This window comes from Peromyscus leucopus, chromosome 16_21 (genome assembly GCF_004664715.2).
Source record: "Peromyscus leucopus breed LL Stock chromosome 16_21, UCI_PerLeu_2.1, whole genome shotgun sequence".
Lineage (NCBI taxonomy): Eukaryota > Metazoa > Chordata > Mammalia > Rodentia > Cricetidae > Peromyscus > Peromyscus leucopus.
This window is the reverse complement of record NC_051084.1, coordinates 10,009,514-10,037,195: the sequence shown is the minus strand read 5'-3', so window position 1 is coordinate 10,037,195 and position 27,682 is coordinate 10,009,514. Positions and strand designations below refer to the sequence as shown.

Sequence of the window (27,682 nt, the reverse complement as noted above, 5' to 3'; positions counted from 1 at the left end):
CAGTACATTTTATGTTATATTTTGCCATAACAAAAACAATCATCCTTGGGGCTGGAGAAATAGCTAGCAAGAACACTGGTCGCTCTTGCGGAGAATCAGGTTTGGTTCCCAGAACCCACATGCAGCTGTGGTGCACAGACATATATGCAGGTAGACACTCATACGTATAAAATAAAATAAAAAAATACACTTTTTTTTTTAAGTTTCCTAGGCTGAAACAACCTTTTTGGTACTACATAGGTATGGAAGCCAATGCATGAGGTGAGGAGTATATTGGAGAGGCTAGAGAGAGCGATGGTAGCCGAGAAGAAACTGTAGCAGAGGTCCAAGTACAGGGCAATAAGTGTGGGAGTGGGCAGGTGTGTGTGGACAAGTGCCTGCCCGAGATTAAGCTCAAACACACCTTCATCCAGTAACAGCCTGCATTTACATGCAAATGTTTCCCTTAGGCAAAACACCAGAGGTCTCGGGGGAAGCTTTTTCAGTCTCGAGCTTGTGAAGTCATTGAAAACGAAAAGCAAAGCGGTCTCCAGGGTACACCGCGGCTGCTTTGCCCCTGGGAGCTGGGCGAGTTCCTGGACGGCGACTGAGGAGCTCAGGGCTCACACTCACTGGTGAGCAGCGCCCCTGCCTGGAGGGCAGCAAGCCGCCGGCGGAACTGCGCATGTCCGCCGGCGGAAGCCAGCGCGCCTTCGTGCGCACGCGCCGCCCGCGGCCTCGACTCCTCCCCCAGGGGCGGGGCAAGCGGGGCCCAAGATGGCCGCTCTCCGCTACCGTCGTTTCCTTAAGCTCTGTGAGGAATGGCCAGTGGACGAGACCAAACGGGGCCGGGACCTGGGCGCTTACCTGCGGAAGCGGGTAGCACAGGCCTTTCGGGAGGGAGAGAACACCCAGGTGACCGGAGGGGAGGAGGTTGGAGGCGTCGAGCGAGGGGCGGCCGGGGCTGGGGGGGTGCGCATGCGCCGGCCCCGTGACCGGCGGCACGTGCGCGCGGTCCCCGCCTTCCTGCGGGCCGTGGAGTGCGACGCCTTGCGCCCAGTGACTGGCGGGGCGCCCAGAGGTCCGGATGCCACCAAAGAACCGAGTTGTAAGGCGGGGTTGCTTGTTCCGTAACATGGTCAGTGTGTGTGCGAGCCGAGCCTGCCCCCAAGGACCTCCGCAAGGCTCCAGCCGAACCCCTGGTCCTCTCGCCCTGCAAAAACTGTGCAGCCGGTTTGGGGCGTCCACCCGGGACCCTGGTGTGAGCAGCAGGCCTTCTCGCCCGCCTCTGGCAGAGGTTCCCTTATCAAGCATGGCCACTTGCCACGAACGGGGTTAGGTTCCAGTTAGACAGCAGGGATTAGGCAAGGTCCTGCCCCACGGGGCTTTTTTTTTTTTTTTTTCCAAGGTTTATGTATTTATTATGTATACCGAGTTCTGTCTGCATGTGTGCCTTCACGCCAGCAGAGGACACCAGATCTCATTACGGATGGTGGTGAGCCACCATGTGGTTGCTGGGAATTGAACTCAGGACTCTTAACCTCTGAGCCATCCCTCCAGCCCCACCCCATGTGGCTTTGAATGAACAGGACACAGGGAAACAAGTAGACGCATAAGACAGCCCCAGTAAGTTCTGCGATCACAGGAAATGTGTTCCTGGGGCTTGCCTGAGGAACATACGTAGGTGAGGCTCAGTGGAGAAGACAGCGAACGCCGCCCCTCGGAAGCAAGCAAGCCAGAGTGGGTAGTGAATGGTGTGTCCACAGCTAAGATTTGAAGCTGAAGAAGGGCAGGAGCTGGGCACCGTACAGTTTTTGTTTTAAATGTGTGTGTGTGTTTTGCCTACCCGTATGTCCCTGCACCACGTTAGTGCAGTGCCCACGGAGGCCAGAGGGCGTTGGATCCCCTGGAGCTGAAGTTACTGGTGGTTGTGGGCCACCGTGTGGGTGCTAGGACTTGAACCTGGATTCGTGTCAGCTGCCCGGGCACCGCTCCAGTCCTCCCATTCGGTCTTCAAGGCCCCGACCAGGCGCCGGTCTTACCGTAAGGCCAGTGAGAAGCCACCGGGGACATTAAATCAGGGGACGGATGTGACCTGATTTTAAAAGGTTTCTCTGGTGCCGCGGCAGATGGGTTTTAGAGGGCAGGAGAAACAGGGAGGCCGCAGAGGAGCCTGCTGGGGTGCCCCAGGAGGAGATGCTGGCCCTTTGGATAAGGGTGGCGGCCCAGGGGGTGGAAGTTACTGGAGCAGTTTGGATTGTGCAAGTCACATTAACAGCATGGCCGTGCAGGCTGTGGGGTGGAAGGAAGGAGGAACCAAGGACAGCACCTAGATTTCCCCCTTTGCTTTTTTTGGCTTGAGCAGCTGGGTGCCATTTACTCAAATGGGAAAGACTAGATGAGGAACAGGTGGGGTGTGGGAAGAACATCGCACATTTGATGTTAGATGCTTTGAGCCTGAGATGCCGAGTAGTCATTTCCAAGTGGAAATGTCAAGGAGGCAGGAGGTTATTTGAGCGTGGGGCTTAGGCAAGAGGTCAGAGGTGTCAAGTGAGATGCACAGCGCACGTACTGGCCAAACAAATGACCCGTGAAACCGGACTACGACCTGCCAAAGCAGGAGCATGGGGACAGTGCAGTAGACCAGCCCTCCTGACGAGTGAGGGTCTGCCAGTGGCATCCTAATGACTAGACTGCTGTTAGTAATGTGGACCTCTGTGAGTCAGGGGCCGTCACTCTGTGCACAAGGTCCTCACATGGCGCTTAGTGGTCTTCACTGACCCGTATCACACGGATCTTGAGGCAAACCCCATGGGCTTTCTAGAGCTGTGCTCCCTGATTTATAGTATGAGCCTCCTGAGAATAGGGATGGACCCACACACACACACTCATCCACCATGTCCGATGTGGTTCTTGGCACACAAAAGCATCCAGTGAGTATCTGAATGAGCAAGCATCGGTTGTGGTTTGTGAGGCCGGTCATCTCCAGTCCCGTCCCACATGTAGCAGAAGTTGGAAGACGCGCTGAGGTGGGAGGCCGGCTTCTGTGTCCTGCATGTGGATTCACGTGATAAACTCCGTGGTTTGAGGAGTCCCAGGCACTGCTGACTCAGGTGAGGTCTGCTCCTCGCCCCCAAGTACCTTAGTTGGGCAGCCAGAGGCTAGAGGGAGAGACTGATACTCACTCACCTGCTTGATTGTTAGCATAATACAGCCAGCAGGGCGGGGAGAGCTCTGTCATCCTTCGTCATCACCTAGGGACACAGTTTCTGATGAGCTGAGGCCCACACAGACTTGAGTCATAGCTGCAGATGCAAGTCAGGGCCTCACTGACGGTTCTGCCACAGCTGATGGATGTGTTCTTGGTAGAGTGAATTAGGGTGTCGTGGTGGCAGTGGGCACATTACTCACGACCTTTGTTGTAGCTCATCCTGATGTCACCTGAAATTGAGCCTGCCTGGGCTTAGTAAATCTTGGTGGCAATTTTTGGAGGGAGCAGTCCTTGGCTGGGACAGAGAACAGTGTGTGAGTCACTGCCACCTCCACCCCCATCACTTAGAAAAGACCTTGAGAAAGAAAGGTGGTTCTGAGAGACGCTTCATTAAACCGACAGCAGAAGGCGGGATGAGACCCCGGGGGTGGCTGATGGCTGTGTCCCCCGCCTTTCTGCCACTTGTCCAGAATGCGGCAGAACGTGGAGCAGCCGTGTGGAGACCCGCATCCTCGCGGCCTCTTGGCTTCCTGTGGTCTAACAAGGACGTAAAAGCTGCTTGGAGCACTTGGCACATCTCATCTGATTTTGTCCTTTGTGCCACCAAGTGAAGTAGCCATCACTGTCCCGATTCTTACATTGAAATCAAATCAGAAAAGTAAAACGGCTGAGCCAGGTCCCTTGACGCCCAGTCAGTGCCCTGGTCTGCGGGGCCCAGGCGTCAGCAGGTCCCCTGTGGTCAGTCCTCTTGAGAGACCCTGTGAAGTTCCCAGCGAACATCGAGTCCCTCCCCCCTCCCTCCCTCCCTCCCGTTCACTGCTGGGGCAGAGAATGAACCTCAGGCACATTCTCTTTGCCTGATCCCTGCCTCCCCAGTGCAGCCAGAAGAAAGGTGCTGCTCCTCTCGGCGGGACACCAGCACAGAAGGCCAATTAGTGATTCAGACCGCAGGCCTGAGTGAGCACAAACCCTCCGCCTCTCTCTAAGCCACCAGAGGTTGCCCTTTGGGGCCTTTCTCGGGCCCACCCCAAACCCACCGGGAGAGGAGATGGCAGCGGGGAGCCGGAACACTTGGACCTCCTCTACCACCTTCCTTCCTCTTGTTCCCTTTTGAAGTTCATGGTTATGGGTCTTGTCTCCACTGAATAGGTTCCTTAAAAGAGTTCTCATTCCCTGCAGCACCTAGAGCTTCACAAAAGAGTCTCGGCGTGGGGGAGGGGCAAGCAGCTGTGCTTATTGACTGAACTGCAGGCAAAGAGCAGATCTCAGAATCAGCTGCAGGGTGGCACTCCCAAAGCTCTGCCAGCCCAGCCCAGCCAGCTCAGGCCAGCTCTGGGAAGGGTCTGGAGACGCTGCTGCCTGTCCTGCACAGGCCGTGGAAGTTGTGCTTTATGAAGGGTTCGATGGTGGGCCAAGGGGAAAGACGTCAGGCTTTGCTGGGTTTCTAGCAAAGAAAACAGCCCCCCCACACCTCCTCAAAGGGAATCCAAGGTGTGTAGTCATCCAGCTGAAGCCTGATCCTCGGCACCTCAATGGGGCCTGGCATGTGACGGCCACAGAGAATGCATCTCGGTGTTGTTGGTGTGTACTTCAGCCACCAAATCAGATTTTGGGGATGTGGTCTAAGGACAGATTGTGCTCTTCGTAACTTGAAGGCACTACAGAGGTGGGTTGTGAGCACAGTGGCCTCTAGCACAGACTGTGAGTGTCTTTGTCTTTACTCACCTCGGTTGGAATGGGTGGGATCAGAGTGTTGGAGCAGAGAGCTGCGTGTGTCCATGACTGTTCCTCTCAGAGGTGAATGGCTGCTTCCAGTGGTCACCACTCCCTCGGACACCTTTAGAACTGGCCTGCTGCCTCCTGGGCATTGGCAGGAACTCTGAGCCTTCGGTGCCGGCCGGCCAGCTCTGGGTATCCAGGTCCAGCCTGGCTTCCCAGCCTTGCCCCTCACCACCCAGCAGTATAGCATGCTCAGGCCTGCCCTCTCCGGCCCTGCTTTGCCTTCAGAGCTTGTCTATTAATCCTGAGACCCCAGTGACTGAACTGCTGTGCTCCACACCAGAAACCCAGTCACAGCCTGCCAGTGGTCTGGTGGCTCCCGGCCACGGAAGCCCTCTCTCCTGAAACAGCTCAGGCTTGGACGAACTTGTGTCTGCTGTGTGCCCTGTGTGACACTCCATCCTCACTGCCACGGTCCTGGTCACCTCTGCAGTGCTGCTCTTCCCTGACTCTGTCACTCCACTCCACACAGCTTTTCCGAGCGTGTCTCTTGTCCCCTCAGCCCGACTGCCTGCTTTTCCTGTATGTCCCTCACAGTCTGGTCCCCTCCACAGAAGGTGCTTAAGAGATGAACGTCCAGTTGCACTGACGGGAATGTGCTCCGCGACGGCATGGCTCATGTCAGCAGTTCATTACGGAGTCCGGAAGCCTTCTCCTCACAGGGCCTCCTGGACCAGATCCAGCCCCACCTTAATTAGCCGAACAGTCTGTGGCGCCCTTCCGATGTGCTTATGCTTCCCGTGTGTGACTGGAGCAGGGGCCGCTGTACAAATTGCTGTCACCACCCAAAATTCAATTTTGAAAATTGAAATCAGTGCCTACGGCACTGATGTAGATTTGTATGTATAAAAGTTTAATATGGTAAAGAGAAATTTACTGACGGCTGAGCAGGGAAATGCAGAGGGAACGAGATGGAGCTGTAAAGGGCACTTGTCTCGGAGCCTCCATTTCATTCGTGTTCAGGGAACAGTGTTGAATTTTTCATAACGCCCATGTGCGGCTCTTTGTCCCAAAATGTCCATAATCTCATTAGGTGCAAATGCAAAATTCAGGTAATTTAAAGCTTTGTATGTAGGAGTCTTTCCTAAAACCCAGAAGACATTTCGGAAATGCTGGGTGTTCCAGGTTCCACAGTGTCAGTGCTGGGATCTCTGACTGGAGTGTAAGGTGTAGGTAGGTGTGGGGTGAGGTTTCGGGAATGAGACAGAGATCCCGTTGATAGCTGTTAAGTAGCAAGCAAAACTAGATTTTAATTGCTGAGCTAGAGTTAGATGTAACATGGATCCTGGAATGGGACCTGTTCTTGCTGTCTCTCCTCAGGCAATAAGAATTTGCTAGAAATTGGCATATTGCAAACTCCCACCACCTCCACTGGGCTGCTTCTATAGCCTTCTGTAATCATAAACACTTGACCTAGTGGGAAATTAGATGACAGATAATTTTGCATTGTGTTAACTAGACCCCCAGGATGGCCTTGAACTCACCATCCTCCTACCTCCCGGCGTCAGCAGGTCACAGAGTTCAGAGATTACAGGCCTGAGGGACAGAGGGCACTGAGGAGGTTGAGGGTTCCCGGGGTCACTTCATTTGTGCATTCAAGGCCCTGGCCTCTTTGTTCATCCTGTCTGCTGCTGCTGTCGGGCGAGTGAGTTGACAGGGTGAGACTCCCTGGTTGCTTCGGGGCAGGAAGAAGCAGAGCAGCTGGGAGAAGGTCAGGGCTGTGTCTGTGGGGAGACCCGCTGGGGCTCAGGTCTGGTTAGAGTGTGGGTTTGCCCAGGAGAGGCCTGGGAGGGAGGCCGCCTCGGGGTGGGAGGGATGGGTGCAGATGAACAGCCTTTGGTAGAGCCCCCTTGCCTGGCCATGGAGTGCTTAGTGCCCAGAGGTGTCAGGGTCAGGTCCAGTGTGGGCCGGCAAGGCCTCCGTGGTTCCCACTGTCCTGCCTCCATCCCCAGTCACTCCTGCCAGATGCACTGGCCACTCAGGCCCACTCCTGAGATCCTTCTGGGCTGTGTTCCAGCTGATCTCTGCTGAATGTTTCTCCATTCTTCCTTGGTTCCCACTGCACAGGCCACGGCACATTACACACCTGTGTGCTTTGTATTGGTCTGAGCAGTGCTCTTTTCCATGTTTGTATTGAAAAGTTGGCCCCAGTACTGTGCTGATAATCCTAACACACACTGGCCCCATTCCCTGAAGTTCCAGGCCAGGAGCAGCCATGTCACCTCCTTCAGCCTCACACCACCCTTGGAGGTAGAGGCTATTATTACCACTTTTTTTTTTTTTTAAAGATTTATTATGTGTACAGTGTTCTGTCTGCATATACACCTGCAGGTCAGAAGAGGGCACCAGATCTCATTATGGATACAACCATGTGGTTGCTGGGAATTGAACTCAGGTCCTCTGGAAGAGCAGCCAGTGTTCTTAACCTCTGAGCCATCTCTCCAGCCCCTCACTTCTTTTTTAAAGTCAAGTTCACCAGTATACATGAAAAGTGGCGATACACGAGAGAGGCTGAGGCCCAGGATGAAAGGTGATTGGCACAGGACAGTGGACCGCAGTAGGTGGTCCTCTGTCCTGTGAGGGTTTCCCCAGACAGTGGCCAGGATTGGACTGTGGGCACAGATTATTAGATAAATGGCATTGTATCAGCATTAGTTGTCCTGTGTGATTACAGGAGAGAACATCTGGATCCCAGGAGCACATGCCCAAGCGTTACGGGACAAGAGGGCCTTAGGAGTAATCAGATGTTCACAAGAATGGGTGTGTTCAGGGAATGGGGAAGGAACATGGCAGCTTTCTCTAAGTGAATGGGCAGAAGGTCAGTGACTTTCACAGCATCTTACAGCTAGTGAACAGTGGTGCCAGGATCCCACCAGGGCAGCTCGTCCCCACTGTCCTGCAGCCACAGAGGCCCTTGCTCCCTGCAAGGCCCCTGCTGCTCACACCAAGGCCATGCGTGGAGATACTCTGTGCAGACTGTGGAGTTTGTGATGGACAGTCAGCACAGGTGTGGAGAGCACAAGCAGAGAAAAGGACCCTTTCTGTTTGGTGTTTAGGTGTTGTGTGACTGCTGTTTGTGAGTGTGCAGCTGCACGTGTGGAGGGGTGTGTGTGTGCACATTTGCACATACACGTGTGGAGGTCAGAGGACAGCTTCTGGTGTGGTTCCTCCAGTACTGTCCATCGTTTTCTTTCTACTTATTTATTTATTTGAGGTAGGTTCTCTCTGCCCTGGAACTCGCTGAGTAGGCTAGGCAGGCCAGCCAGTGAGCCACAGAGATCCACCTGTCCCATCTGCCAAGTACCGCAACTAATGATGAGTGTGTGCCTCAGTACCCAGCCTTTGCACAGGTTCTGGGCATTGGACCTGCATCCTCATGCCTGCAAAGCAAGCACGTTAACGACAGAACTGTCTCCCCGACCCTGTACCTGGCTTGAGACAGGGTTTCGTTCCGTATCCTCGGCCCAGAGCTTGGGTTTGTGTGCTGTCTTCTGAGTAGCTGTTGCCCACGCCTACTCAGAAGCAGGTGCCAGCAGTCATGGTGGCCCACACCTGTAGCTGAAGAGTTTTCTCTCCGGGTCCGCCAAGCCCCGGCAGTCCGACAGCCCACTTATAAAATAAACACACAGACGCTTATATTATTTAAACTGTTTGGCCTAATGGCTCAGGCTTCTAGCTATCTAGTTCTTACATCTTTTTTTTTTTCCCCCAGAGCTGAGGACCGAACCCAGGGCCTTGCGCTTGCTAGGCAAGTGCTCCACCACTGAGCTAAATCCCCAACCCCTAGTTCTTACATCTTAATCCATTTCTATAAATCTATACCTTGCCACGTGGCTCTTCACATGCTGCTTGTCATGGCGGCGGCTGGCAGTATCTCTCTCTGTCTTCCTGTTCCCTCCTTTCTTCTCTCTGTTAGTCCCGCCTATACTTCCTGCCTGGCCACTGGCCAATCAGTGTTTTATTTATTGACCAATCAGAGCACACACAGACCATCCCACAGCACACACCATTGATCCTAGCATTCAGAAGGCAGAGGCAGGAGCATCTCTGTGACTTCAATGACATCCTGGTTCTACATAGTACGTAGTGAGTTCCAGGACAGCCAGAACTACATAGAGACCCTGTGTGGACCCCCCCCCCCATACACACACACCACCAAAGAAGCATCAGTGTGCTAAGTACTTCCTCCCTGCAGAGCATGGCTGCTGCCTAGTCCTGCTGGCCCTGGTCAGGGAGAACTGACCGGGGGGGTGCTAGCCACACATTCCCCTGTTTTGTACCCTGAAATTAGTTGAGTCTTTGTCACATAGCTGACCCCAGTCTCTACCAGCCCACCACTCTCTCTCCTCCGGTGACTTTCTGGACAGCCCTGCCGACCTTGAGCGGGGTACATCCCGTAGAAAGGAAAGCAGCTCTGGGCTATGTTGGCTGAGTGCTGGGACCTCATTTGACACACAGGCAGAAGAGGGCTGCCTCGCAGAAATGCTTAACTCCTGATTTATTTATATGCTTGCTCTTCAAGAAAGGATTTCAGTCAGAAAAAAAGCCATCATTTGAATTCTGGGAAAACTATGTAGAGTTGGGTTCTGAGGGCTTTCAGAATTCCTGGCAGAGAAAAGTAATGAGGTGTAGACAGACTGCAAGGGTGGGGAAAGGGAAGGGTTAAAGATGAGCGGCTCCCAGCAGAGGCCTGCCTCCTCCCTTGGTGTTTCCCTTGCCTCCTTCAGGCCTGTGCTCTCTGGGCCGCCTCCTTCAGGCCTGTGCTCTCTCTGGGCCGCCTCCTTCAGGCCTGTGTTCTCTCTGGGCTGCCTCCTTCAGGCCTGTGCTCTGGGCCACCTCCTGGCTGCACACAGCGCAGTCTGTCATGGTCCTCCTTGGTTCACCTGCTTTGCACCATGGCTTCCTTTCCTCTCAGACTGCGTCTGCTCTACAGGCCAGGGTCGGCTAGAGCTCTCGTGCAGCCCAGGCTGACTTCAGACTCCCCTGCCCAAGTGCTGGGGCTGCGGGTGTGCCCTGTACCCCAGATGGCTCTTCCTTGCAGTCTTAGCAGCTCCTTGCTTAGAGATGAAATGCTGGAGGTTTCGTTTATTCATTTGTGGTTGTTTGGTCTTTCATAAAGAGTATTTAATCTACTTCGTACTGATCTCATTTCACGAAGCGTGCGCCCCTCCTCTCTCTCTCTCTGTCTCTGTCCTGGACCTCGGGCAGACCCAGGTGCCCTGCAGCCTCCATGGCAACACCCTGCTTCCTCTCCTCATTCACATGGTCCCTTCCAGCCAGAGGGTTCCTCTTCCCCTGCCATCTCTTGAGCTTTCTTCTGGATCCCTGGAGCCCACACTGCCCCAGCATGTCCTTTGCAACCTGTAGCTGCCATGGTGGTTCCCAAGGTGCACAGAGCTGCTGAACACTGGTTTGCTTTTTGAGGGCTTAGGGACCCTGCAGGTTGAGGGTGGGTGAAGTGGACTTTTCATCCACTAAGGTGGCTTCTCCTAGCAGGAGCTGGAGGGAGGTTTGCTTCCCACAGAGCTGGGACTCCAGTGCTTCCTCTGAATGCATTATTACACAGAGCCCTCCCTGGAGGTGTAGGTGCAGTGAGGGGCCACCTCCTCCGCTCACTTCTCGGGCCCGCTGTCTTTCAGGTGGCAGAACCCGAGGCCTGTGATCAGATGTACGAAAGCTTAGCACGACTGCATTCAAACTACTATAAACACAAGGTGAGTGGGCGCAGGCTTTGGTCCCAGCCTCCGATGGGAGGGCCAGTCAACGGTGAAGCCTGATTATACGGTGTTTTGTGAATTGTGGTTCAAGTGTAACCAGTGCTTTCAGCTAAGCCAACAATGGTGCCTGGCAGAGGCCTTTAAAGGTCTGCTGAATAAAAGCCATGTGCTCCTGTTCGTATTTCCCACTCGGTGATGGAATTGATGTCACACGCTGATAAAGATGGAGTGCTGGAACAGCCTGTCACACCTAGCTCTGCTCCTCTTCAGCCTTGACATGATTACTGTCAAAATGCATGTAGTGTGGTTTTTCCAGACTTGAAAAATATGCTCAGTAGCTCCATAAATAGACATGACCAAATGGAAGAGCCTGTGTGCAAAAGGGATTCCTTCCAAATGCCATCTACTGAGTGTGGTCCTGAGCAGCTCTGTGGGTGTCACCTGGGAGGAGTAGTTAGAGTCCTGGGCCTGCCTCTCAGTTCTCCACAGTTCTGGCTTGTGTGTGAGAGTCCTGGCCTCCAGGTGGCGCTGCTCCTCATCAGGTTCTGGCTCCCGTGCCCAGGGCCCAGGTCAATTGCAGCATGGCCAGTGTCCTGCAGAGCTAATGTGTCCCTTCTCTCTTGCCCTGTGCCAGTACCCTCGCCCCAGAGACACCAGCTTCAGCGGTCTGTCCGTGGAAGAGTACAAGCTGATCCTGTCCACAGGTAGGAGACGTGGCTGCCCTCCCTGGGTGGTTTGCTGTGAGCTTGAAGGCTGAGAAGGATTGCCCAATAAGACAGTTGTGTGTGATCAAAAGCCTTGAGGAATAGCTCAGAGGAAAGCCTAAGCTACAAGGCTGGTGTGTTTTAAGCCACAGAATATGGAAAAGGTCAAAGGCATTACTTAGAAGAGAAAATCATCGTTATACTTTTAATTCAAGACTGGTGCCTGGGAACAAGGGACTACATATTTGCCAAATGGAAGTCATTGGAATCAGGATGGAAGGAAAATAATTTTATTTTTATGGTCCTAAGGGGGCTTTATAAACAATGAGGCTTTTAATTAAAACAAAAAGCCATTCAGTAAATGAGTATGGGGATATCCGCCTATGAGTTATCTGTCCCAGGAGATGTGGTCTGCAGGTTCGATATGCATCTAATGAGGTCTGTTTAGGACTCATGCTAGAACCCAGTTGGTAGGAAGGAAACCCCTGCCAGTCGGCCCCTCCCTATTTCCCCATTTCCATTGTCACTGAAAGGGTGGCGGGGTGGGGGCAGGGTCAGAGCAGGTAGGTACTGGAAAATTGCTATTTTTACTGCCAAGGATATTGTATATAAAAATAGGCTAACCTTTTCAGTGAGGGCATGGCCCTGAAATGCTGGCTGTCTGGTACTCTAGAAATTTCTCCTTCCTTTTGGCAGTGGAAATTTGACCTTCTGGAATTCTTACCCTTCTGAGCAGATGGGAACCTGTGGCATCTGCTGGGTCTCAGGAGAGCAGGCCTCTCTTTACTCCCACGTCCCTGATGATGTCATCACCAGCGGTGATGGAGGGAGTGCCTTTGAGGGTCCTGAGAATGAACTTAGTATGGACACAGGTTCCCACTGGCCTGTGCTTGTCCCTTCTGCTAGACTTCAGGAAGCCTCTGGGCGGGTGGCAGGCAGCATGGTAACTTCTGGTCTGGCTTCTGGTCAGCCCAGGAAACTCCAACAATGTGTGCACAGCAGGCCTCATGTTTTTGTTGTAACTGTGTGGAGCCAGGACCACCTGAACAAGGATCCACATACACAGAGGACCAGCCAGGCCTGCAGTGTGGCCACCTTAGTGTGTCAGAGGGCAGGGATCCCAGTGTCACACTTTGGGCCTTGTTTGGGGATCTGGACTTTGTGAAAGTCGCAGGGTGGGAGGCTGTGCTGGTGGCTGCCACACAGTGCCCTAAGCTGATGTGGAGCCACATACCCACACACAGTCATTCAAGCCAGCGCTTTTGTTAAAATCAAGTCCCTGAAAGGTAAGCAGTACCGTGATAGGATCTAAGTTTAATATCTATGAACTATAAAATGCTATGTCACGGGCTCTTGGCTGAGGGGAGTTCTTTTTTTGTTTTTCTGAGACAGGGTTTCTCTGTGTAGTTTTGCGCCTTTCCTGGATATCACTCTGTAGACCAGGCTGGCCTCGAACTCACAGAGATCCGCCTGGCTCTGCCTCCTGAGTGCTGGGATTGAAGGCGTGCGCTGCCGCCACCAGCACCCAGCCTGAGGAGAGTTCTTGGCCGACTATAGCTCTCTGCCCCATAGATGTGAGCCATGTCCAGAGGCACTTGTGGTTGTGGGTGGGGCTGTGCTGGCCTTGGTGGATGGAGGCCAGAATGCTGTTGGGTGTCCTGTGCACAGGACACCCTGAGAAAAACCACCAAACCCAAACTCAGCTTAGGGAAGAACTGCTTGGATCATGATGTGTGTGTGTTGGGGTGGGGTTAAGACAGGGTTTCTCTGTGTAGCTCTGGCTATCCTGGAACTCATTATGTAGACCAGGCTAGCTTCAAACTCCCAGAGATCTGCCTCAGGAGTGGTGGGAGGTACAACTGCCTGGCTCCTGGGTGTGGTTCTTAAACATGGCTCTCTGCATGTGCACACACACACACACACACACACACACACACACACACACACACACACACACACACCACCACCACCACCACCGTGAAGGCTGACCAGCCCGATTGCCACAAACCCAGCTTGGGAGGTTTGTGGTCTTGTCCTAGTTTCAGAGTTGAACTCAAGATTGCAGGGGTTCAGGGACTGGGGGTGCGGGGAGGCATCCATCCTTTCCCTCCAGCCTGCAGAGACCCACACTGCTGAGCCTGGCGGCTCCTCATCTGGATGCTTCCGGAGCTAAGGGCTTGCCTCCCTCTGCCTCGGTGCCTACAGCTAAGGCTGACATTAGAGTGGCCCGGCTTGAAGAAAATTGGGGCCGTTTCTTTGCAAGTTCCTGTGGATTGGGCAGGAAGTGTACATCTGTGATGCTGATGGGGTGGTCAGGTAACCCTGATGCGTGTGTCCCATCACTGAACTGCCGTTCCCTGTACAGACCCAGTGCCTGGGGCACTAGAAAGCGAAGGGGGCTCTTCTGGGGACAGCCTGTGACATCAGTGTTCTGTCTCTCCCTGTGCAGACACCCTGGAAGAATTTCAGGAGATGGATAAGAGCGTGTGGAAGAAACTCCAGGAGAAGTTTGCACCCACGAGGCCAGAGGAGAAGCATAAAGCCTGGGCTCGGGTCTTGTCCCGCCCACGTACCTGAGCCTTGTCAATAAAGCTGCCCAGTTCTCCACTCTCCCTGTTTGGACCTGACTCACGGCCCATCATGGGGCCCTGTCTGCCTGAGCAAGGATGCTGCATAGCATGTACCAGGGCATCTCCCGAGCAGGGGGCATAGGACCCTCCCACCTCAGGTCCACTACCCAGTGAGGGTCCTCAGGCTCCCTGTTGTGTAGGAGCAGCTGGGGAGACACCAGGATATGCAGTTAAGTGTGGAGACAGGCATCCTGTAGCAGACATCCTGTCTGGCCCTCTACCACAGACTCAGGACAGCTCAAGTCTCTCACTCCAGCCCTGCAAGTACACATGCCTAGGTGGCCTGAGAGCTGTAGCCAAGCTTGAACTGAGTGCAGCGGCGGCGGCACCAGGCAGGTTCTGTGGAGGGCTACAAGACACACAGGCCACCTTACTGTACCCGCTTGAACCTCACGCTCCTATTAGGTCTCAGTCCTACCCAGATGTCCTGCAGCGGCCAAGTGGATCAAGGCCGGGCCTGCAAGTGGAGCCAGTCAAGTAACCAGAGCTCTGGTAGGCACTGGGGTACAGCAGGTGGCATCCAGCCTGAGGGGAGGCCAGGCCGCCAGGGCACACTGACCACCAGCTGTGTGGGAAGCAGAAGCACAGCCCCTGGTGGACTTGGATTCCATTAATTTATTTAAGGCAATTAACACATTAGTTCTCAGGACATAGGACTTGTAAAACATGACACCAAAGAGAAAAAAGCAGTCAGACACCACTTTCCTACAGCTCAGTCCTGTCCCTTGGGCTAGTGACTCTTGCCTACAAAGCCATCCATCCTGAGTCATCGGGCGCCTTGGACGGGGCCAAGAGTTCAGCGCACTGTCCCCAGCAGGCACAACAGGGTGGGGTAACCCCGGGAATAAGTTAAGTATCAAGCCCTAAGTAGCTAATAACAGCAGGCTGCCACCTTCCTGAGGCAGGAGGAAGGCAGGGAACAGCCACAATGTAGTGCTTGGAGATGAGAGGCAGCCCACTTCTAACCCCTGCAAGGACCGCTGAGGAATGTCAGTTACTGCTTCAAGGCACAGCAGTCTGGAGGACCTAGTGTCCTCTAAGGCACTAAGGTAAACTGAGTCTCTTCAAGGGCTCTAAGCAGGACTGTGCTCTGAAGTACCCCTGCTGTCCAGAGCCTGGCTTGCGGGAGGGTTGCCAGCAGAGGAGGAGGAGGAGTGGGCACCTGGCCTCCAGAGGCTGATGGGCCGGCCGATGGCCACCTGGCCTGGAGGAAGGGCAGTCACGTTTGCCGTGGACCTCCTGCGGGGGCTCCCGTGGCTCCGCTCAGCCGCTCCGCTCAGCGGCTCCGCTCAGCGGCTCATGCAGTTCTGCACATCCACAAAGCCCAGGCGCTGCCTCCGTTTCCGCTGCTCTGTCATCTGAGTTAAACAAGTCCGTCAGGTGGCCCAGCTCCCTTCTCCACAGCACCGGGGAAGGCTGCCCTTCAGCCCTGGTGACGGCCACCCCCAACCCCCAGGGTGTCCTCAGCCTGCCAAACCCCTGGTGGGTGCACCTGGGAGATAAGAAGGGTTATGCAGCTGTACTGGGTAGCTGCTGCCACATGCAAAGGAAGAGCGGTTCCTGCCACACGGAACCCTTGGAGGCCCTGCCTGACTGCTACAGAAGACCACAGGTGGAGAGGCTTAGGACCCTGAGGTTGGGAACACACCTGCTCCTTGAGTTCATTGAGCTGGGCGGTGAGGTGGGACACCAGCTTCATGGTGGAGCCAAGTTTCTCCTGCAGGATTCGGATCTCATTCTGTTCACCCTCACCCTCGCCGCTCACCAGGGACATGGCGCGCATCCGTGGGAACCAGTCCAGGTTCTTGTTCTGGAACAAAGTGCTGGGGTGAGGACCAGGGAGGCCACACCCTTAACCAGATGGCCAGCAGGGAGTGTGTCATGGGAAAATCAGAACAGGCCTGGTCCTCCCAGGCAGGCGGGAGGAAGCCAGAGGTGGGCTTCCACCACCACAGCAGGCTGCCTTTCGTGAGGTGCCCTGTCCACTAGTGAGCCGTTAGCTGGCATCGCTGCCATCTGCTCACTCCCTGCCCTCGCACCCTCCTTTCTGCTGCCGCAGAGGCGCATGCCCCGTCCCCGGGGAAGATGAGAGGTACTCGGATGGCCAGCAGAGCCAGCCTTGCTAGGGAGGGCTAGCACATTTCCCAGGATAGAAGCGGCAGCAGGAGGGAGGGGCACCGGCAAAGCAGTTTTCTGGTTCCCTGTCACAAGCTGTGAATTCTCAGACCAACCGATAAACCCCTCGAGACAAAGCTCTCCACTGCCGCCATGACTATGGGAATCGGAAGGATTATATTTAATTCCTCTAAGCTTTTCTGGGCTTTCTCAGACTGGGACAAGGCTGACTTTAGGAAGCATCCTTCGCTGTGCCTTCTAAGAGGCCCTGTGGGATCGATCTGGGCTCTCCCCTCTCCACGCCGCCCCAGTGCCGCTGTCCTCGAGGGCCCCGGGCACACCATGTTCCCCCAGGGCTGACGGGTCCCTGCAAGTTCACTTTCTCCTCACATCAGTAGAGAAGCCACGGGTGGCTAGCAGGGGTTTGCACAGCCACGGGCTGGCCGCAGCTGCTCCTCACTCCCTGGCTGACCCAGCAGGCGTCGGCAGCTGTCAACCTTCAGGCCGAGGCCAGCAGATGTAGCATCTCCTCCCAGGTTGTGGACCAGCAGAGCCAGGCCTGTGGTGGTGTACACCCTCACCTTGATCATCTGAGCCACGTAGCTCTCGGGGCCTGTGTAGTCCGTCTTGTTCTTGACACGGACCAGCACGATGAAGTACAGGTAATTCCACATGTTGTGCTCCAGCTTGATGTGCTCCTCGAAGGAGACTGTCTTGTTGTCAAACTTGTCCCTCTCCAGACCTGGGGGCAGAGGGAGGAAGTGAAGCCATTACCCACTTGAGGGCCACCGTGGTGACTGCTTTCGACAGTTCACCCCGGGCTATCTGGGTCACTCTATTAACGCTCAGTTCACCCCGGGCTATCTGGGTCACTCTACTAAAGTTCAGCCATGGAGACACTACTGCAGAGCAGCTGCCTGAGCCCAGTGGGGACAGGACTAGCTGGGTCAACAGTCTGTGCTGCAGGTGACCCCTGCTCTTTGGGCCCTGGTCACTGGGTTTGGAAGGAGCAGTGGATGGAAACCAGAAGCCTGAGACCACAGTGCCCTTAGGTTCCTCTTCTGGAGGCCCAGGCTTGAAGCAGTGGTTTCCCAGGTCCTGCCAATCCCAGCACAAGCTAGGTCGGCTCCCTCCATCCTGGGATGGGCAAGCAGCCATCCCCCTTGGGTGGGGGCCTCAGCAGGGGTGGAACTGGGGTGTCACGGTGTAGAAGCCTCCAGCGGCACAGCAGGAACCAGCTAAGCGCGGAAGTGGGCCTCACCACAGATGAAGCATGTGGTCTTGAGGATCTCCTCTTTCTTCTGCTTCTCGCTGCGCAGGTCGGCGAAGGTGTCGATGATCACCCCAAAGATGAGGTTCAACACGATGATGATGACGATGAAGTAGAAGAGGAGGTCGTATACCACCCGGGCAGGGAAGAGGGACTCCTGCACGGGGGGGTGGGGGGTGGTGTACTGTGAGGACACAGTTCGGCAGGCCGTGTGGCTGTGCTCACTCCAAGCCCCAAGAGAGAAATGTGGGAGCCTAAGGACGGCAGTGACATCATCTGTCAACTAGCAAGAAGCCCTGAGCTGACATTTGGAAAGGGCTGGCCAGGAGGAAGCCCTTACAAGTTTGTCTCGTTACAAAATGGGGCTTGTTTCTGCCTTTAACTTAAAGGGAAGGGCAGCTGTGAGCTCCTAGGTCAACTTTGAGGATGTCTCACACATTCCAGAACCTTTGTCTAGCCAGAGATGACTTCTCCCAAGTAACTGGGAATTGATGGCTTGGACAGCCAACAGCCCTGTGTTAAGTTCTGAGACTCCTCACAGAGCTGACTCAGTGTCCTGCCCCTCCCTGCCCCCCCCATCCCCACCCCCGGGCTGAGGAAGCCAGAGACTAATGCCTGGCTCACACCTTCCCAAGCCTCAGAGCCAGGACTGGTTGCCATGGTGTCCCTTGTAGCATCTACAGTGAGACTAAGTGGGCTGGGGTGGATAGCTCTGGACAATGTCACAGAAACTGGCTGGGTATGGGAAGCAGGGAGCATTCACAGAAGTGGGTGGGATGGTCAGCATGGAGGGGACCCAGCTGCTGCCTGGCTGAGGCCCAAGGGCAGGGCAGGGATACTCACATCTTTGGATGGCTTGCGGAGGATGTCACCCACACCACCACCATTGCGCAGTCCGTGGTTCATGACGGTGACGATGCACATAAGTAGAGTGTCACAGGCCCGCTCAGTGCTATCCAGCTCCTCGTCCTCTGTGGGTGGTCAGTACGCTCAGACCTGGGCTGCCCATTCTGTCCTGTCCCACCCCATCCTGCAGGTGTCTCAGCCTTACCTTCTGGGATCTCAGGCACTGATACCTCCGAGACACAGTCTATCTTGTCCCCACTACATGTGCCCATAAATGTGGCAGCTCCATGTGACATTCCCAGGGTGCTGGCTAGAGGTGATAGGAATAAGGTCACAAGGAGATACAAATATCTGTCTGACCTCAGCATCGCTCTTTTCTGTCCTGGGACTCGTCCCTGGGAGGCCTCCCCTCCTGCTGGCTCTCACTACAGCTAGGGAGGGTCTCTGTGACTCTGCGCCTGGCCCGAGGCAGCGCCTGGCCCGAGGCAGCCCCTGCAGACACCAGGTTCTCCATGAATGACAGACAGGTCTACAGGGCTTCCATGGCTCTGCCTCCCCCAGACTGCAGTGAACTAGAGCCTGGAGGTTGGTGTGGGCCAGATGTCCCCAGAACCCAGCAGGAGGAGGCAGGGAACCTAGAGGAGCAGGCATGGTGCTGACAGCTACCTCTGCGTGCCCATTGTCACCTCCCCCACGCCCACCCCAGAAAGGAAGTCCCAAGACCTCTGGAGTGGTTCCCAGGCAGCCGGTCCACCTCCAGGATGAAATCATCCTTGAGGAAGAGGAACCCCACGATGGAGAAGAGGTAGACTAGTATGAGGGCCAGGAGGGCAGTCAGCAGGATGGAGCGGCCATTGCGAGTCACACTCTTGATGACATTGAACAGCGTCTCCTCGCGGTAGATGAGGTCGAAGAGCTGTAGGGACAGCATCTGAGTAAGTCAGGCGCTGCCCTGGGTCGGGGCCCGGGCCGGAGTGAGTGAGGCAAACGGGGCAGGCGTGAGAGGTGTCAGGGTGAGTGGACCCCAGCCACTCTGGAAGGTTGGCAACTCTCACGCTACACTCACTCCCAGGGACGCATTCTAAGCATTTCTCACACAGTTGTACATTTCACCCTGTGATTCTAGGAGGCAGAGTTGTCACGAGATATAGGGCGGATAGGAAACCTGCTTAGAGTTACACACTGTTCAGGTCAGAGGTTGGAGGACAAATGCCTGGCCTGGCCAAGTCCAGATTGATCCCTCCTCTGAATGGGACAGATGGCGGCTTATGGGAAACTAGGGTTAGGAGCCCTGGCCCCAGCCCATCTGCAGGCTCACCAGGATGCTATAGAAGAGCTCGTGTGCAAAGAGCCCCAGGACGCTCGTCAGGATGTAGCCCACGTGGTACAAGAACTCCATGTCCATGACCATGGCCTTATAGCCACGGATGAAGGTACCACGGTTGCCCACGAAGCTCACCACAAACACGATCTTGTTGGTCAACTGGATAGAAAGGGCAGGATGTGGCGGTCAGCATCCCATCATCTATCCTAACCCTCAGCCCTGCCACCAAGCCCAGCCCAGAGGCTAGTCCCATGGAATAAGTCGTGAGAGGCGCAGTATCAAAGAAGTGAAGCCCTGGGGAAACTGAGGCTCAGGAGAAGCGGGCTGGAATGTAGAAGACCCCAGTCTTACAGTGCTGGGTTAGGAAAAGTCGTCTTTCCCATTTCTCAGGAAACAGTCAAACGTAAGTTTGACATCCACCTATGCATGGCCCATGGCAGTGCATGGCCAGCACCCTGCATTTGACGCCCAAGGCTGCTGATCTCAAGTGGCTAATCCCTGGCTGCCTGAGTTGTGGGAGAAGCTCAGAACAGGCCTGCAAGGAGCCGGCAGCAAGAACGGCAGGGATCAGCAGGTGAGCAGGGTGGCCAGGGACCTCGCGGCACTCACATTGAGGGCACCCAGGATGTTGAGTGTGGGCCCAATGCCCAAGTAGTAGATGGACCGTAGGATGAGCGCCACAATGAGGGGGCGGACACTGTAGCGCTTGGTGAACAGTGCCGCGATGGAGAAGCAGATGAGGATCCAGAAGAGCAGCGAGATGAGTGGGGAGCCCAGCACACCTGAGGGCAGTCGGCAGGCATGAGCAGAGTACTTAAGCCCTGACGGCCCCAGTGTGAATCCCCGAGCCCCCAGGACCTCCCCTAAGGACCTAGTATACCTGCAGCACCCCACCAGCTGCTGCAAACATCTCAAGTCTGTACACACGCATGCCCACAGGCCATCTCCCAGGAGGCCAACCTGCCCATCCCTTGAGCCACACTTGCCCCTCATAAGATGCAGAGGGCGCACAGGGCAGTGCAGGGATGTGTCTCCCCACTGCACGGGAGGGGTGGGCAGCCTCACCTGTGGACGCACCCTCTACATAGGGGTAGAAGAAAGCAATGATGATGTTGATAAACACGGCCAGGTTGAAGGAGATGCTGCCCCACAGCGTCATGCGGCGCGAGAACCAGTAGATGAGCGGCATGCCTGGGGAGACAGTGTGGCGTGAGGGTCCAGGCAACCCCACGTCCAGGAGAGCCAGGGGTCCCCCCGCGGTCCTCACTGCGAAGCCGGCGCTGCCACTCCATCTCGTTGTGCAGGAAGGAGGACTGGTCGAAGAAGTCGCTCACTTTGCTGCCCTGCTCGTCCTGCTCGGTGGTGGTGAAGAGCCGGTGCTTGGTCTCCTCCGTCAGGAACTGGCAGATGGCAGGCACCGGGAACACGATCTGCTCCATGCTTCGGTCTTGCCGCACAATCTGATGGGCCAGGCGACACCCGGTCACCCTGGGCAGAGGCCCTCACCCCCCCCCCCCCCGGTCTCACGCCCGGCGTCCTCTGCCTCACCTCAATCTGCGAGGTGTGGTTCTCGTAGTAGGCCAGAGGGTCCTCCTCCTCCTCCTGGGCGGGCGCCGAGGACTTGAGCATCTGGGACAGCTGCTTGTTGTTGAGACTGAGCTGGGGACAGAGGTGTGGGCCTTGGGTCAGCGCTGCAGCCATCCAGAGTGCTGCTCCTGGGGGTGACCCACCAGCCAGCCCAGACCAAGGCCACTCAACCAGAGCAGCGGAGTCGGTGCCCTCGTCAGCCCTGCCCCGGGGTCCTGCTACAGTATTCCAGACCTGTCCCAGAGGCAAGGTCTTGCTTTCATTTCTGTATCAGGGTTACAGCACTGTACCCCAGTCCAGCTGCAAGCCCCACCCACAGATTCTAGCTCTCGGATCCAAGCTCACTTGGTTCTAGGCTGGCTTTGGATGACTGCAGCTTTCTGCCTCTAGCCTGCCCCTTGCTTCTCTCTCATTCCCACAGAAGTCTCATTCCTGCCCTCACGTCACAGCTCTGTTCCTTCACAGCCACCGGTCCATCCAACCCCACCAAGTCAGGCTCCTGGGTTCAAGTCCCACCCCACCCCCAAACTCTCGCCCCTGCCGTACCATGGAAGAGATGCCCTCCGCCTCCTCCTCCTGGATGCGCCTCACCGGCTTCAGCAGGTGCTGCAGCTGTTTGTTGTGCCTGGAAAGCTGCAGGGGACGGGACAAGACAGCTGTGAGCGTTGTTTGGAGGGCAGGGCCGCAGAGGGCCGGGGCGCACAGGGCCGGGGCCACACAGGGCCAGGGCCACGGGCAGCACTTGGTACCTGAAGCGCCAGGATGTAGATGTTGTGGCCCACTTCACGTGGGCTCACTTCTGAGTTCTCCCTCTCCTCCTCCTGCAGGTAGGCTTTTTTGATCACGTCCACCTGGGGGTGGGTGCCAGGGAACAACACAGCACTCGCTGTTATGCCCACTCCTGGGGCACGGACCCCCACCCCTGCACCACCCACACAGTCCTCTCCTGCTGCCGCCTGCGCTCACCAGCTCCTGAGGCCGCAGGCTGATGAGGATGCGTTCCGCATTCTCACTGTCATGCCGACTCTCCATCAGAGCCAGGAGGAGTTTGGAGGCATTGTCCTGGGTGGGGGGGTACAGGAAGCAAGCTGAATCTAAGAGCCCCCATTACGGCCTTTTAACCTCCTCCTCACTTTGTTCTCAGATGCTGGTATGCTGAGAAGTGTCCAGTGTATTAATCCCCTGTAGGCCTTACCCACCCTGAGCAAATATGTTCAAGCTCCCCACCCCACCCCCATACAAACACACACACAGGAAGTCCTCAGGGGAACCCACGATGAGTGTGATGTCTGTTCACACGTGTATTCCTGTGTAGCCAGTGCAACCTGCACACGCACAGAAGAGGCCCCCACATACAGCACAACGCAGTGCCACACCTGTCAAGTACCCTTGTCACTCACACGTGAACACACGTTTCACAGGCACAGCCGGCATGCTCCCCGCCGGGCCCCACCTTGAGCTGCAGCACCAGATCCATGCGGTACTTGCAGAGTGGGCTGATGTCATTGAGAATCAGCGCGGTGATGATGTCGATGCCATTGGATTCGTGAGTCACGATGCAGGTCTGACAGGAAGGAGGCAGTGGGAGATGCAGGGCCAGACCCGCAGTCGGGGTGACCCTGCAGCCCCCCCCCCCACGCCCTCGGCTCCTTCACAAGCACCACTGCCACCGCAAGGCTGCTCACCTGGTTCTCATGACATGGGCCCTGGCAGTACTCGGTGAGGGTCTCCAAGGTCTGGATGACCAGGCCCACGTTGTCCTCGTTGATGTAGAGCCCCAGCAGCCCCAGCCCCCCTGTGGTGCTGCCACACATGATGTCCAGGAACTGCAGGGTCTCACACACCAGGTTGTAGTTGGTCTTGTTGTTCTGACAGCGCAGGAAGTTCTGTGGAGCACAGGCAGGGTGCACCGTCATCCCCCCCCCGAGAGGACATCAGTTCCGGTGGCCACGGATTGGAAGTGGGGGGCAGGCAGGCATGGGCAAGGCACTCACCTGTAGGTCACGGTTGTGGTTCTCACACAGCAGCTGCAGGAAGCGCAGGATGGGCCGCATGATGAGCACAGAGGTGCCCATCTCGTTGCTCTGCACACGCTCCCCCATCTCATGCCCCCGGTGCAAGCCGGGGCCCAGTGAATAGCGGGAGGGGCTGGGCATGGAGAAGGAGGCCACACGGCCTGTGGGGCAAGGCTTGATAAGGCAGGGGCGACTGGAAGCCTCTCCCTCTGTGAGACCCCCATGCCCTGCAAGTCTTGTCCTGGCCCCACACCCCATGTCTGCCTGGAGCCCAACCTTTGGTGGTAGGGTCTGCTGGCTCACGGTCCTCACGGGGCTGGCTGCCCAGGTCACTCATGTTGACGGCCACTGTGGACTTGGTCTCCTGCTGGGCTCGCTTCATGCGGTCATGCAGCACCCTGAAGAAGCGCTCTGACTTCTTGTCGCTCGTCATCAGGTTGTAGAAAGATTTCTGGAGATGGATGGGAGGTGGTGAGCAGCCTCAGCACTGTGCCTAGCTCTGGGTGGCCATGGTAGGCCTCAAAAGCCCTAACCTGAAGTTGGGTGTGGCAGGTGGGTATCATCCTAGCCCTGGGAGGTGGCAGCAGGAGGATCAGGAAGTCAAGGTCATCCTTAGCTACTTACAGAGTCTGAGAGACACATGTACCCTGAGATGAAGGCTAGGGATGGGCTTGGGGCCTCAGCAGTTAATGGGGAAGGCCAGCCTGCCATGGCCACAATGCTGGGGGTGTGGGGGGTGATTATGGGCTGCCTTCTGCCCAGGCCCTGCTGGCCACTGGCTCCAATAGCTACTCCACACTGCAGCCAGATCCCTTGGAGGCCTAAGTCCTGTCCTTCTAGTGCATGCAGCCCTCAGGGGTTCCCATCTCCTCGGAGGAAAAGCCTCAGGCACTTCCACGTGAGAGTCTCTTCCTAGGACCCCAGGCCTTCCCTCCTCCAGCCCCTTCATGGCTGCTCTGCACACTCTTCCCACACAGCTCCAGCGTCACCTCAGGTCTCTCTCTGTCCCCCAGGCTTGCCTGTCACTTTGTTTTCCCCACCTGTGCTAAGGGTGAAACCGAGGGCCTTGTGAATGCTGGGCCAGGACCACGGCACCGGATCACCAGCTCCACGGGGTGTGTTCCATTTTGTTTTTTAATTTTGTATTTCTTTTTAGATAAGTCTCTCTACATAACCCTGGCTGTTTGGAGCTCACCATACAGACCATGCTGGCCTCCAACTCAGAGAAAGCTACCTGCCTCTGCCCCCGGAGGGCTGGGATTAAAGGGGTGTGCCACCACCTGTTGGGTTTGTTTTTTTTTTTTTTTTACTAAAGACAAGATTGAGTGAGAGTACCCAGGCTGGCCTTGAAGTTGCTCTGGAGTCCAGGCAAGCCTTGAACCTGGGACCCCTGACCCGGCAAGCCCAAGCCACTAGGCCCAGCCTGTGACTGTTTAACACAACCCCGTGCCCTGCATTCCATGTCTCCTGCCTTAGATCCTGCTTTCCACAGTGTCTGCTCTCTGCCTGTGTCCTTTCCAAAACAGACATCAAGAGAACAGATCTTGTCTCCTTTTCAGAGCTGATGCTTGGCGCTTACATCGTTCTCAGTGACGAACAGGAAATGTGAACAAAGGATGAGTCAGTGAAGAGTGAATGAATGAATGGGGTTAGAGGAGTTAGGGCTTGGGAATAGTCAGGCCAGGGCTCCAAAGCTGAGGAGGATGGGGGAGAGGAAGCAGGAAGAGGCCTGAGCAGACATGGAAATACCAGAATGGTGGACCTAGTGGGACAGGACAGAGTCGGTACAAGGCCGGCCTGGGCGAGGGGAACAGGTGCAGACTCAGAAGGTCGACTCCAGCACCAGTTGCCCCCAGCACCCAGGCCCCCAGCCTCAGCACCGCGGCTTCTCCCACGCAGGCAGCATCACCAGAGGTGAAGGCACTCTGCTCCAACCCCCACACCTGGATCTCAGTGTTGCCTCCATCCAGCAGGCGGATGGCCAGGCCAATGCTCTCCTGGAATATCTTCTCATTCTTGGTGCTGGTGATGAGGTCGCAGACCAATTTGGTGGCCCCCTCCTTGTCCAGCCGGCACTGGGTGGCTGCGATGGCTGACCAGTCCTGGTCCAGGCCTTGGGGAGAAGCTCGTATGAGAGACAATGGTTGGGAGCAGGAGCCAGCCACGCGGGGTGGGGCAGGGATGGCCCGCGGCACTGACCAGAGCCTGTGGGGTCAGGGAGCTCGCCCCGGGAGCTGGATTTCCGGTTCTGGAGGTAATTCTGCAGCAGCATCTTCCGCAACTGGTTGCCCTGGGAGGTCAAACGAGGCCTTTGGTGACCAGTGTCCTGCGTCCCGAGCCCTGCTCTAGCCTGGTGGTGTCGGCACTCACCCGGTCTCCATACTTGCTCTTCTTCTGCAGCATCTGCTGCAGGGTCCGAAGCACCTTCACACACAGCTTCTCCTCTGACTCCATGAGGCCCTTGGTGTGACGGATGAGCCTAGAGCAGAGGCAGGGGCTGAAGGGGCCACCTGCCTCGGTGGAGCCCCAGACCCAGGTCACCACACCCTCTGTCCCCGCTCACTTGGACAGGAAGCCGCCACTCTCGCAGCGCTGGTAGGCTTCACTGCCCTCCAGAAAGAGCAGCTCGGGCCAGTGCAGCATGTCCACCAGCACCGAGAGCTCGGCCTGCACCAGAGGCTTCAGCCGCTCTTCCAGGGCCAGGATGATGTCCTGGGAGGGAGGGCAGGGTCACCACCTGGCTCAGGATGACCAGGGTGTGACCATATCCCACCCCATCCCCAAAGACCATACACCGCCTGCCTGAGGGGCAGCGACCCCCTCCCTCCGCAGGGCAGGTCCTTCCCGGGGGGCCAGGCAGCCACGCCCACCTGCAACTTCTCAATGATGTTCTTGTAGTCCCACTGGTTGGCGGTGGGGATGACGCGAGGGAAGGTCCTCGTGGCCGTCTTGTAGTTGGCAGCACTGCGCTGGGCCGCGGCTGCACAGCTGCCCCCACTGCTGAGCAGGGCACTCATGTGGGCATCCAGATCCATGGGCAACAAGATGGCCCGGCTCTTGGCTGCAAGACAGGGCAGCGCCAGAGGACAGGGTGGTATGGATGGCTGGGCCAGGCTCGGGCTGCCACACAGGGGCAGGGAAGAGGCAAGCAGACTGGAGTGGGGCAGGGGTGAATATTGCCTGTGCCTCTCTTGGGCATTCCGCCCGATTCACCAAGCACACGGGAACCCAGCACCACCTCCTGCCTGGGTCCCTTGCAAACACACAATCAGCAAGGGGCAATGAGAGTAACCCCAGCTGGATGTGACCACCCTGGGTGACGTTCGCGCTCAGGGATACGGTGGTCGCTATGGGGCTGGTGTCCCCGGTGGGGTGCACTGGGAAAGGTCCAGCATGGCTACTCACCCACCATGGCGAGGGTGCGGACACAGGCCTCCACGGAGCCCTTATGCTGCTGCTGCAGCCAAGGACACTCGAGCAGCCGTGTGGTGGATTGCAGCAGCTGAACCACAATTGTCTGGTGTGTCTGCAGGGGACGGGACCCAGAGCAGCTCAGCCAGCCCAGCGGGCACGGGCCCAGGACCCTCACTGCCACAGTCTGTCTGTGGTCCGGACAGAAGGTCACCAATTCCTATGGCACCGAACAACCTCCCCTGGCTGTACAGGGCCGCCATGAGAGCGCTCCCCACAGCCCAAGCCTGGGCTCACAGCCATACTAACCACCTTTCCCTCCTTTGAAATGAATGAGGGAAGGTGCTATGTTCACATGGTTCAAAACCCAAAGTCTGGCTCCGTGGCTAACAGCACCTGGTGCTCTGACTGAGGCCCGGTTCAATCCCTAGCACCCACGTCTGACTGCTCTCAACAGCTTTAACTCCAGCTCCAGGAGACCCAATGCTCTTCTTGCCTCCTCAGGCACCCAGATGCCTGCACAGACACACACACAAACTTAAAAAAAAGAAAAGATTGAAAAGTAGTGCACACCTTTAGTCTCTGCTCTCAGGAGGCAGAGGCAAGCAGATCTCTGTGAGTTGACCCAGTCCCAAAAAACAAAGTACAATTTAAAACCGAACAGAAAATAATGAAAGAAAAGATATACTTTGGGCCAGTGAGACAAGCTTAACAGGTAAAGGTGTGTGTTGTGCAAGCCTGGTGACCTCAGTCTGATTTCTAGAACACAGGTAAGGGTAGAAAAAGAGACCTGACTCCATAGCATTGTGTCCCGACCTCCGTATGTTCACGCTTATCCAGCACACACACACACATACACACACTATGTGCACACATACAATAATACATTCTGAAGGCCTATTTAAAATTCTACTTTATCCCATCCTACAGCTAGTCTGAGGCTGGGGGGAACGCTTTTTTTTTTTTTTTGAGACAGGCTGGCCTTGAACTCAGAGACCCACCTGCCTCTGTCTCCTCAGTGCTGGGGTTTAAGGCATGCACCACCACATCCAGCCATAGATAAAAATTTTCAGTCTCCTTGTCTCAAATGTACA

General features: G+C 56.1%; 2 protein-coding genes across 2 annotated transcripts in view; one reads left to right on the top strand and one right to left on the bottom strand.

The window, feature by feature from the left end:
- Positions 1-714: 714 nt before the first annotated feature.
- Positions 715-14,000, top strand: LOC114706124 (ubiquinol-cytochrome-c reductase complex assembly factor 2). The gene is made up of 4 exons (XM_028888363.2): positions 715-894; positions 10,609-10,683; positions 11,321-11,390; positions 13,840-14,000. The coding sequence occupies exons 1-4, from the start codon at positions 757-759 to the stop codon at positions 13,965-13,967; spliced, it is 411 nt and encodes a 136-aa protein (XP_028744196.1). The 5' UTR covers positions 715-756; the 3' UTR covers positions 13,968-14,000.
- A 615-nt stretch (positions 14,001-14,615) lies between these two features.
- Itpr3 (inositol 1,4,5-trisphosphate receptor type 3) overlaps positions 14,616-27,682 on the bottom strand; it is a 71,779-nt gene continuing 58,712 nt past the window's right edge. The window contains exons 34-58 of the mRNA XM_028888362.2: positions 26,583-26,703; positions 26,048-26,238; positions 25,741-25,889; positions 25,548-25,656; positions 25,377-25,467; positions 25,121-25,290; positions 23,454-23,628; positions 23,157-23,338; positions 22,848-23,048; positions 22,616-22,726; positions 22,129-22,224; positions 21,912-22,013; positions 21,709-21,795; positions 21,124-21,234; positions 20,843-21,035; positions 20,641-20,766; positions 20,185-20,357; positions 19,570-19,734; positions 18,975-19,167; positions 18,457-18,561; positions 18,249-18,376; positions 17,397-17,562; positions 16,717-16,877; positions 15,669-15,830; positions 14,616-15,378 (exon numbers count right to left, since the gene is read on the bottom strand). Of these exons, the coding sequence (XP_028744195.1) occupies positions 15,310-15,378; positions 15,669-15,830; positions 16,717-16,877; positions 17,397-17,562; positions 18,249-18,376; positions 18,457-18,561; positions 18,975-19,167; positions 19,570-19,734; positions 20,185-20,357; positions 20,641-20,766; positions 20,843-21,035; positions 21,124-21,234; positions 21,709-21,795; positions 21,912-22,013; positions 22,129-22,224; positions 22,616-22,726; positions 22,848-23,048; positions 23,157-23,338; positions 23,454-23,628; positions 25,121-25,290; positions 25,377-25,467; positions 25,548-25,656; positions 25,741-25,889; positions 26,048-26,238; positions 26,583-26,703 (3,537 nt within the window). The 3' untranslated portion in view covers positions 14,616-15,309. The remainder of the gene's footprint in view (positions 15,379-15,668; positions 15,831-16,716; positions 16,878-17,396; positions 17,563-18,248; positions 18,377-18,456; positions 18,562-18,974; positions 19,168-19,569; positions 19,735-20,184; positions 20,358-20,640; positions 20,767-20,842; positions 21,036-21,123; positions 21,235-21,708; positions 21,796-21,911; positions 22,014-22,128; positions 22,225-22,615; positions 22,727-22,847; positions 23,049-23,156; positions 23,339-23,453; positions 23,629-25,120; positions 25,291-25,376; positions 25,468-25,547; positions 25,657-25,740; positions 25,890-26,047; positions 26,239-26,582; positions 26,704-27,682) is intronic.

Coding starts and splice junctions, on each gene's coding strand:
- LOC114706124 (XM_028888363.2), top strand. CDS start 757: ATGGCCGCTCTCCGCTACCGTCGTTTCCTTAAGCTCTGTGAGGAATGG. Junction 895..10,608: donor GGGAGGGAGAGAACACCCAG/GTGACCGGAGGG, acceptor GCTGTCTTTCAG/GTGGCAGAACCCGAGGCCTG. Junction 10,684..11,320: donor CAAACTACTATAAACACAAG/GTGAGTGGGCGC, acceptor GCCCTGTGCCAG/TACCCTCGCCCCAGAGACAC.